The 11,496-nt window shown below is 36.8% G+C and overlaps 1 protein-coding gene across 1 annotated transcript in view; it reads right to left on the bottom strand.

The window, feature by feature from the left end:
• Positions 1-10,116: 10,116 nt before the first annotated feature.
• TUSC1 (tumor suppressor candidate 1) overlaps positions 10,117-11,496 on the bottom strand; it is a 6,410-nt gene continuing 5,030 nt past the window's right edge. Inside the window, exon 2 of the mRNA XM_044657491.1 lies at positions 10,117-11,475. Within this exon, the coding sequence (XP_044513426.1) occupies positions 10,895-11,475 (581 nt within the window). The 3' untranslated portion in view covers positions 10,117-10,894. The remainder of the gene's footprint in view (positions 11,476-11,496) is intronic.

Below are 11,496 nucleotides of genomic sequence, written 5' to 3'. Positions count from 1 at the left end.
GTCAAATCATGATGCCAGGATATCTTATTGTGATCTTGAAAATTTGCAGAAAAGTCTACCAAATTTAAATGCTTTCTATGGCATCCAGGCTAAAGTAGTAATGGCTCTTGTGCTAGACAACAAAAATGTGAGAAGCAAGTAAAGTTCTTATTATTCCTAAGACTCAAAAGCTGTGTGGCATGAGGTAGGTCACTTAACTTCTGTCTGCCTCAATTTTTTCAAGTATAAAATGGGGATCACAATAGCATCTATCTTTCATAGGGTTGTTGTCAGGATCAAATGAGATAATATTTGTAAAGTACTTACCATAGTGCTTGACAAAGAGTAGATGCATAATGAATTCCTTCCTTTCTCTTCTCTTCCCTTCTCTATCCCTCCTTTCCCTACTCTTCCAAGGCAGTTGGATATGGCAAAAAGACATTTCCTCAAATCAGTAAATTTGGACTCCTGGACTCGGTACCAAAATCTTCCAGCAGCTGAATGAATTTGGCCTTCACTTGTCTATTTCTAAAGTTTCCAGGTCTGAAAAATATAGGAATTAAACTAAATGACTTCTAGTTTTAAAATTTGATTATCTAAATCTGACAGCCAAAAGTGCAGGTATGTTGTAAAAGACTCATTATTGCCTCCCAAGTTCTAAGAGAAGCATGGAGTAGAGAAGACCCATAATACATTATGAAAATAAAATATCCAAATGAGATTTTATATTCATAACATTCACAAATCGGTTATCCCATAGAATTATCAACTATTTGCTGCATGAGGATTCATATATATGCCAGGGGTAGAGAACCAATCATCATCATCATCATCATTATCATTATTATCATAATAAAAATAATGATGGTCTCTGTTCCCCAAGTAAATTAATTATAAGTTAACAGGGAAAGAAAACATATCAAACTCCTTTTATATCATGAATTGGGAAGCAAGGAAGGATAAAGTAAATATGGAGAACTATAGATGAATATCACTGAAATTGATATTTTCCAAATTTCTAGCAAAATGATTATAGTAATATATGCATGTATATATTTATGTGTGTATACATGTATTTATGTGTGTATATGCACACATATATGTATATACAAATATACATATTCTTTTCACAACTAACCTATAGTTTTTCTTCCCTGTGCAATTTCTGACCCAATCCAATAAATTCTCCACAAAGGATACAACAAATGTATGGTGGGTTGTTGTTGTTTTTTTTTTTTTTGACTGGTAAGTTTTATGGGCAACAGTAGGTCATTCAAACCATCCATGTCTCCTCATTCCTTATTAAATGGTCAAGCTACTTTTTCCAATTATTCACTTGCTTAATGATATTTTGATGCCACTTCCTGTGAACATCTTCACTAAAAACATGCTGTAGCCTCACTGAATCCACCACACATCTTCTGATTGCCCTTTGGGTCAACTTGTAATTCTTATTCTTCAAAGATCATTGGAATCAATAACTTGCAACCATCCAGCATTTCCAGGAGAATATTAGTGTTAAGAAAGATAGATTATTATGTCAGGGAGCAGCCTGTGTCACTGAAAGGTCTTTACAATTTCCCAAAAGCAATATGATCCACCTTCCTATTATTTCATTGTGGGCTCAGTGCATTGCTCATCCGTTGTGCTTTTTCAATATATATGTACTAATGGGCAACCGATTCAAATATACCTCAGAATTTGACCAAAATATATTCTACATCTACTTTTTTTTTACAGTGCAAATGATCAGTCCAACACTTTTAAACGACTATGAATCTTCACTGTGGAGACTTTATAGTGTTCTAGATTTTAATGTAATCAGTACAATGTTATTCATAAGCACGAGCATTTGAAAGATTTTAAAAATTTTGTCACTGAGTACAGAATTGCAGAGTAGATATGAACAGGATGTTCTATATTACAAATAAAGAATAATGCAGAAGCAGTAAAAGAGGTTATCAGACAAAATGCATGCCCCCAAATAAAAATGGTCTAGTTAGGTCCTGAGGACAAAGGCAAAACAACAGATAGTCTATGTATTCCATTTTAATCGTGAACTGTCAGGAGTCCACAGTGAAAGGCCCCGGAATATTGAGTAGTTTTCTTATGGTGAGTTTATGTGAGGACATTGATGAGAGTTAGAGGTAAGCAGGATGGACAGGTATGAATGGGTTGTAATCTGCATCACTGGAGGGGATAATATTTGGAGGGAATCATTGGAGAATTGGAGTTCTTGGTAGGTTCATCTGTTCTTCTAAACTTATATCTAATGCATTTTCTACTTCTTCATAAAGCACATTGGGTGCTGAGGTATTATTTTCCAAATGAATACAGTACTAGTCTAATATTAGGCTATAAAAATTCCCTACATGTTGGAAATGGTAGAAAATCTTTTCCATTGAACATTCTTTTTGTTGTCCTCACAATTTCACTCATAAATGTATATTGGGATGAGATGGAATAGATAGATGGGTCTCATATCATTTTTTTGGTTGATTTTGCTATTTTGTGAGGCAAGTGTTCTTCCCTGTCCATCTTGTTACTTTGTCCTAACTACCTATAAGCTGATGCCAAGCAGGGAGCCCTTCCTTAGAATACCTGGAATACCTATCAAAAAAATGAAAATATTATTGCCACATTTTTTCTTCCTTTTAAATTACCTCCCCCGCCTTTTTTGCAAGTTTTGAGAATTATTACCTACTTAATAATTAACTTTATTCTGACATTATGAACAAATAAAAAAATGTCTTTGATCTGTACAACTTCGATTAATCTTGATCTGACTCTGAACTTGACATTTCATTCTTTTTTTTTTTAAAACCCTTAACTTCTGTGTATTGGCTCCTAGGTGGAAGAGTGGTAAGGGTGGGTAATGGGGGTCAAGTGACTTGCCCAGGGTCACACAGCTGGGAAGTGTCTGAAGCCAGATTTGAACCTAGGACCTCCTATCTCTAGGTCTGACTCTCAATCCACTGAGCTACCCAGCTGCCCCCCATTGACATTTCATTCTTATCAAAGGTAATGATGACCTCTTAACCCAATGCATTAGTTTCTCATAGGCCAAGAAAAGTATTACCTAATACCCAAGTATCTAACTATTCACAACTTAATTAAACCCAAGTGTTCATAGATGCTTGTTATGAAAATACAATACACACTTAACCTTGTGAGGAAAGAAAGAAAATAACAATGGATGAATTTGGGGGAGATGAAAAAGTTCTGTGTGGATTTTATGAGTTAGTAAAAGAAATAATCGTGAGTTTTCAAGATTATTTGAATTTAGTGAGAAGACAATAAACTACATGAATAATAATGTTGCTCCACATTACTTAGGATTTCTTTATATATCATTTCTTTTCCTTCATAATTTAAATTTCCCTAAAATTTAAGATAGTTAAATAAGTTTATCATTAAAAAAAACCTTTTAAATGTTAAGATAGAGAAACAGAACACAAATAACTAAATAAAACTACCTGGAGCAAAGAGTTCTTTCATAGACTGAGGAAGGAAATGTCTCTTCAAACACTTTAAAATATGTAAGTAAAAAATAAAATGGAGTTGAATTTAGTTTAGATCAGAATTAAAATTTTATATTCCTATTTGTATTTATCTGTTGTACAAGATATTAAAATGTTAACTATATGAATCATTCATATACATAGACTGTTACAAATAAAAATTGACCTGGAGGCACATCACTAGATTTATAAACATTTATTAGTAAAAAGAGAGAGAAAAGAGAGAGAAAGTTATATCATCCTACTAGATCTGATACTATATTTTGCTGGATGGCTGACATCTGCCTTATCAGATAAGGAAATGGCATAGAGAGAAACCGCCAGCCCTGTCATGGCTAAAGAAGCCAAGAGATCCCCGCTGGGTTTCCTGTCCTTCCTTAAAAAACCCTGTTGGCTCCATTTTCCTTTCCTTGGCCAATGGCCTGCCCTTCCGTGGTGACATTAAGCTGCCTCTGGCACATGGATGCTGGCTGCACCTGGACACAGCGCCAGGCCGAGACTCTGCACCAGGATCAATGTCCCCTAAAGAATTTACTTCACAGAAGATTCAATTTTCTCCATTTTTTTAGTCATAAAATGTTAAAGCAAGAAGAGAACTTATAAATCCAAACTTGTAATAGCGTTACTTTGAATTCTTCAAGTCTTTAAAACCCAAATTTAACTTTTATGTAATGTCAAATTGGCTACCTTTCTATACAAGCGATACTCTCATTTCAGCATTCATATGCTTCCTCCACTAGGGTTTTATATGTATAGGGGTTTCTTTTCCCTTAAAAATTGCAACTACCATTTTAGAAGGAATTATTCCTTATTTAAACTTTGTACTATCTATTATAACGTTCTAAAAACAAGCAACTAATAAACATTTGTTGAATTTAATTTATCCATTCTTTCACACTCCTCCCCTTCTGCTGAAAAACAGGTTGAAGTATAGTTTTTCTGGAATACAACATAAAGTTAACAGGCCTACTAGGGAACATTTGACTTTTACTTAAGAGAATATCAGTTAGAAAGCACTTAAGGAATACTGAGTCCAACCATATTCAAAAACATTTTCTAGACTCTGTTGGCCAGAAAAGCCCTGAACACTTTTTCTTAAAAAGCAAAATAAGAATCTCCTCCTATAATATCAATTAATTAACATTAATTTATTAAATCTATTATGTACCAAGTACTATGAAAGGTGCATTGAAAATTGATTTTAATTCTATTTTTAAGACTTAGCCAAGCTGACATAGGTTAATACATTTCAATAATTCTAAACTCCTCATCACTGTAACTTTACTCATCACCTACAATTCAGGGAAATTTGTCTAAAGTTTAAGCTTCTGGCTTATAACAACCTCTACTCAACTCAGATAACCTCATCCATTTGAGTCTTACTTCTACTATTTTATGTCCCCACCCAAGTATTGTTTACTTTTATTACCTTAACCACCACCCCTTCAGTCCAAATTCAAGTTGATTCAACCAAAGTTGCTGCAGACTACTCCCATTTTCTGCTGCCTAATCCTGACACTTAAAGATTACTACCATCTTCCAACTAGGATGAATGGAAGGAGCTGAGGTGCCTTTCAACCTACTTCCTCATTAAAATTTCCACCAATCAGAATTATTTTACCTTTGTTAATCCCTACTCAGGGTCTTTGGTCAATAAAATGAGAGAAGTCATTTATTTGTTACTGCTAGTCTAATTAATAAATTAATCTTACTCAGTCCATTGTCTAGCAGTTTACCTTAATTTTCAAAAATAATAGTGCTTTAAATACAAAGACAAAAATAAAAAGTCTCTGCCCTCAAGGAACTTACATTCTGAGGTGGAAACAGCATGTATTAGCAGAGGCAAATTAAATATATGCACACACATATGTATATAAGTGTGCATGCATATACATGTATAAATATACACACACACACTTAAAGTAAATACAAGATAAAATTTATGGGGAGAAGAAGCTGGTAACAATTGTATTAAGAAAGTCCTCATGGAGGTGGGGATCCTAGAAATGAGCTTTATAGGGTTCTAAGGCAGTAGTAAAGAAGGAATGCATTACAGGAATGGTGGACAGTCAGTATAAGGATACATAAATAGAGAAGAAATGCTGTGTATAAACAAGAAATAGGGCGGTTTGGTCAGACTATAGAATTTGTGTAGGGGAGTAATAGTAGTAACTCTGGAAAGGCTAGTTTTATCTAGGGCAGTGATGGTGAACCTTTTAGAGACCAAGTGCCACCTTCCCCCAGACATGGAAGGGAGCAATGGCTGCTGGGCAGAGGGGCCACGTGGAGAAGGTAAGGAGAGTGACCCAAGCTCTCTGCTCCCCTCCAGCTATGCCACATGCTGAGCTCTGCTTCCCTGGCACCTAGCTCCTCTCCAACTCCATCACTGGAATCACCTTCATCAAAGATTCAACAGGCTGCTGTCTGCACCGCACTCTCATGCAGTATGTGAGCCCCAGCCGCAGCACCTTACCCCAGACAGGGGAAGGAGAAAGTGGGAGCACTGGCTGCTGGACAGAGGGACAGGTCATGTGAGAAATGTCCTCAGGGGCGGGTGGAGAGGGGGAGGGGAACAGCTCTGCCAGAGTTCAGTGGGTGACTACAGGTGTGCCCTTTTTGACATGCATGCCATAAGTTTGCCATCATGGATGTAGGGTATAACAGGCTTTAAATGCTACATAGAAGAATATGTACAGTTGATGCTAGAGAAAAGGGGTGGCACTGAAATTTTGGGGCATTTTCATGGTCAGGTCTATGTTTCAGGAATATCATTTGGGTAATTGTAGGGAGGATGAATCAGAAAGGGTAGAGAGTAGAGACAGGAGGGCCAAGTAGGAGATTCTACTAATTGTGTAGGTGAGAGGGGATGTAGGCCTAAAGTGAGGTGGTGGTGATCTGAATGGAATAAAGGGCTGAGTGTGACATGTTGTGAAGGGAAAAATCAATAAACCTTGAAAATGATTGGTATGAGGGAGAGTGGAGAATCATGTTAAGCCTACGAATCTGGATGACTACAAAGCAACCCAAGTTTTTCATAAATCCTTCTATAAAAGGGAAACTACATCGTGAACATAATTTCAGAGTTTTTTTGTTCTGTCATTTCAGTCATGTCCAACTCTTTATGACCCCATTTGGGGTATTCTTGACAAAGACACTGGATTGGTTTGCCATTCATTTCCTTCTCCAATTTCAGTGCAGACAGCTTTAAAAAGTCTTTTCTTACATCAAACTGAAATCTCCCCCTGCAATCTTCACATATTGTTTCTAGTTGGGTCAGTCCTCTAGGCTCAAACAGGACAAGTCTAAGGCCTGTTTATCTAGCATACTTGCAAATACTCAACGCCAGTTTTCTTGTTTTCCAAATCTTCTTTTCTTCATGCAAATCATTGCAAGATTCTTTGAACAATCAATAGTGCAACGTTCTTAAAAATCAAGTTCACAGGACAAAATTTTGTAGTCAATATTAACATTTCTAATGTTATTTTCTCATGCCACCATTTTTGAAAAAAGGCAATTTAGAATTCAAAATGGTGGCATGAGAAAAATATTTCCATATCCCAAAATATTCCTTTTTTCAGTCATGTAAAATTATGCAAAGGGAACTTTAAAGTTTTTTCATAGATTCACTAGGATTAGAAAAAAAATGAATCAAATCTAAGTCCCATATTAAATTGTTTAGTCATAAAAATGAAGCAAAGGATAACTCCAAGAACCTAATTTTTTAGAATCAAAGTGTTTAATTTCCTCAGGGGAATAATAACTAAACTACTCCTTGGCAAGAAAGTCTTTGGTCTTCAACCAGGGTGTTCAGGCTGAAGGAGGTGTTAAATGATGTGCCCAAAGTTATATGGATATTATCAAAAGTAGGATTCAAACCCAGGAGCTTTGATTCCAAATATAGCATTCCTTCCACTATATCCAAGTATTTACATATTTTCAGAGTACTTCCACAATATAATATGCAGGTAAGTATAGGATATTTGCATCAATGGAAAAAAGCAAAGGCATCTCATCTAAACATTTTACTTTTGGAATATTTTTTATGCTTACATTTGAATATGGATGTGTTTAAATATCCCAAAATTCACATCAAATAAACATCAGACTTTGAAGAATAAAATTAACTAGAGTGGAAATATAGTTTCTCCATTTTATTTACCCTCCTGCTTAACTTCTTTATGTCAAACCATCCATGCTTAGAATAATAAGCTTTCGCTATGAATACAAGCCAGGACAAAGTCACAGGTGGATAAAATAAAAGTACTTTCTTTAGTATTTCCATAATTCGTACCCCTGATATATGAGAAGTACAAAGGTTATTTTTAATGAGAAAAAGTGGTTACAACGGTTATTTTTAATTTTCTACCATTCAATAAAATTTGGCCAAATCTTGCCAAATTCTCAATGAGATTCTCCAATTTACTTGAGCAGTCTTGTTATCCTGGAAGCAAAATCTCTATTTCTACACGTCATCAGGAAAAAAAAAAAGTTTTGTGGTATGTGTTATAATGGCAGAAACCATAGGCAATTAGCAAAGAAATATCCTATGATATTAAAATAAGGCTAATAAAGTTTTGGAGTATATTCTAGAAAATAATGGACCTGAATTTGCTGGAAGTTTGTCCATAATTACAAAGAGGATTGAGGCCAATGGAACACAAGTTCAGGAGTTTTGAGTTATAGTGGGCTAAACTACTTAACTGTCCACGTGTCAAGCACTAGTATTGGGGGATGGTACCAGACTAAGGAGGCCCCAAACTGCCTACATCCTAAACAGAGAGGGTTAAAACATTTATACTGATCAGTGAGAAAAGGCATGGTATTTATAAAAGTTAATCAATCTTACCAACTATTCTTTTTTATGTTCCATACATATTATGGTTTTTAATAATATTCTTTATTTCCATTCACTGAGTTAATATAAAATTATAAAAATAAAAAGCATAAAAAAGTATCATAATTCACACTTATTTACTAGTTTTCAATATGAGATACTATTGATCTACTTGTTTAACTCAAATTCCCATAGGCTACATGCCTTTAAAATATCTATTTTACATACCATCTTAATATTGACATATTTTAAAAGTAAAACACTACCACATTTAACCTATTTTAACATACTTAAAAGTTTAGATACACATTGGTTGCAAAGAATTTTTACTTTAGTTTTTGGCATTCTTGGCATTTCTTTTTTTTTAAATGCTTTTCATGAACCATGCTAGCCAGACTTCATAATTTACTTTTTGCCACAATATTTCACAAAAGGATTTTATTACCAGGTAAATAACCAAGTAGGTTTCCTGCTAGCAATCACTATTACTTATATTTTAGAGACAGAAATATCAGGATTTGGATGGCATTGTGTTTTTTTTTTAGAATTGTTAGTTTTTGTTATATTTCATATCTGTCACAGCTTAACTTGTAAACTCTGACCTTAAACAAACTACTTAACACATTTCCCACCTGAACAAAAGTAATAAAAACAATTTGGAATTAACTTCATAACATGAGTAAGGTAGTCCCTGTGTAGAAGTGAGTCCCTGGATAGAAGATACTGGTCATAAGAAATATTCGTAAGACCCTAGGAAAGTCATCAACATGAATTTATACTAGCCTAAAAATTTATTTCTACAAGTCAATATATGACTATTATCATGAGCACATAAATGGGATTTATAACTTCTCTGATAACGATTTAGGCCAACTCCCAAATTTTTGGATCACAAAACAGACCCAGAAAGGCTGACTTGCCCCAGTATTACACAGGTAGTCTCTATTCCAATCCATTTTTTTTAATAAATCTAGAGTTTTTTTCATCAACATAAGCTGCTTTTATATATACACATATATGCCACTTATGGGCAAAATTTGTTCCTTTTTGATTGTTATGAAACTAAAGCAGAAGTCTGGAACTTCAAATTAGTCTTATTGTTTCTATTCTCTGGACAATTTTAGTACTTGTTCAGAAAGGAAAAGTGATTTGAGGAAGACTAGTCAGAAAATGTTTTGAACTATGTATATATATCAAAAGACCATTATATACAAAAGGTATACCCTCATGGAGATAACCATAACATGTATATATGTGTGTGTAGATAGATACATACATACATAAATACACACACACACATACAGTACAGAAACTTTGAGATGCAGTAACACAGTTTTCTCTCTGTCATCAGTCCTCTACTCAGGAAATGATTTGATCTGTAATTAAATGTTAGTTCAACCACTCTAACAGCCTACATTCTTACTCAAGGAAGCAAAGAAAAATAAGAGTTACTGCTGTATAAGCTATAAAAATTCATGGAGGCAACCAGAGTATTCACTAAGTGGTTTACCTATACATAGCTTCTCAAAAATATGCCATATACCTCACTAATGTAACTGTTCAATTATATTTTTTGATCAGCTAATGACATCAAGTTTAAAATTCCAAAAGTTCTTGAATAATAGTAAAAAGTAAACTATAATGGCTGATAAAATATTATAAAAATTGTTTGACTTGAATATCTTTTTTTAAGCCAACATATTTCGAGAAAAAATAATTTACAAATAAAGTGCTACAAATTGTAATCTAGAAATAATAGCCTGGAAACTTTTATTAGTGTACCAAAATTTTATTTCATTTAACTTTTTTATTTTTTCAAAAATGCCATACAGGCAAAAATTTCAAAATGGAGGGCAAACTAATCAGTACCTAGCAGATATAAGGCTGGAACCAAAAAATAATATAAGAATTAATGGATTACTTTCCATTAAAATGGTTTTATAAAGAAAACAACGGTTAGGTCTATTTAAACTTTGCCTAGATGTAAAAGAAATGGAGCACTTGAGAAATATATCAATGAACCCATTCAAAAAAATGATTATTTCAAGTCTCAAAGAAGCTAAGTAAGGCAAAACAGGTTCTGAACAAAACCGGAGATGGGCAGGAAGTAGGAGATAGTTCAGTCATTAGGAGGCACTTCTTGGCATCCAGTTCTCTCATAGCTGGTTTTGTGTTTTTTGTTTGTTTTTTAATTTCACCCAAATGCCACAAGCAACATATGATGCTTCCACACAGAAAGCTGGCACTGACAACATGGCTGAGGCCAAGTCTCTAGCCTATGTGTCTGATTGTGGCTCTTGCTCAGGCCTCCAGGCCTGGTTCCATCTATGACCAAAGGATGGAACCTGCCCTGACTCTGTGCTGGTGGGGGGAGAGGGGAGTGAGGACGCACCCATTTGCACAGCTCTCCTGGATTTCAGGGGAGACAGCCATGTGTCCTTGCATTTGGATCATGCCAAGTGTACGGGGCCTGTAAGAGGGGGAAGTAAAGAAGGGGTGGGATCCCCCTTCATCCTAGTCAGAAAAGCAGCCCCGCCTCCTGGCTTCTCAGGTCGCTTAGCTAGAGGAGGGGTGCGGGATCTGGAGCTCGGATCTCCAGCTGAGGCCGCCGTTCTTCCTCCTCCTCCTTCGCCTCAGCTTTCTGGGCCTGGGGCCGCCGGTGCTGCCATTGCTGTTCCTGGTGCAGCTGCAGCAGGGCCCGGCGGTACATGGCCTCCAGCCTCTCGAGGCGGGCTCTTAGGGCTCGGGGGCTCCCAGGCTCGTCTGGGCCACCTCCAGCTCTCCGCTCCTTCTTGTCGGCCACAACTCCCCGAGCGTGGGCGCGGGCCTCTCGGGCGACTCCTTCCTCCTCCTCAGGGTTGGGCTCGCGGTGCTCCCCTCCCCCAGCCGCGGTTGGGGCGGCCTGCACGGACTCCCCGGACTGTTCCTCATCCTGACGCTGCAGCGCCTGCCTGAAGAGGCTGCGGTTCTCGCGCTTCAGCCGCCGGTTCTCGAGCCGCAGGCGGCCGTTCTCCTCGCGGAGCCGCGCGTTCTGCCGGTCTCTCTCGTCCCGCGCGCGGATCGCCTCTTGGTGGCTGGCGGCCAGGTCCGCGAACCGTTCCTCCAGCTGCTGGCGGGCCCCGCCCGCGCGGCCTCGCCAGCCTCCACGGCAGCAGCAGCCGC

Source organism: Gracilinanus agilis, chromosome 1 (assembly GCF_016433145.1).
Source record: "Gracilinanus agilis isolate LMUSP501 chromosome 1, AgileGrace, whole genome shotgun sequence".
Classification (NCBI taxonomy): Eukaryota; Metazoa; Chordata; class Mammalia; order Didelphimorphia; family Didelphidae; genus Gracilinanus; species Gracilinanus agilis.
This window is presented reverse-complemented; position numbering and strand designations above follow the sequence as displayed.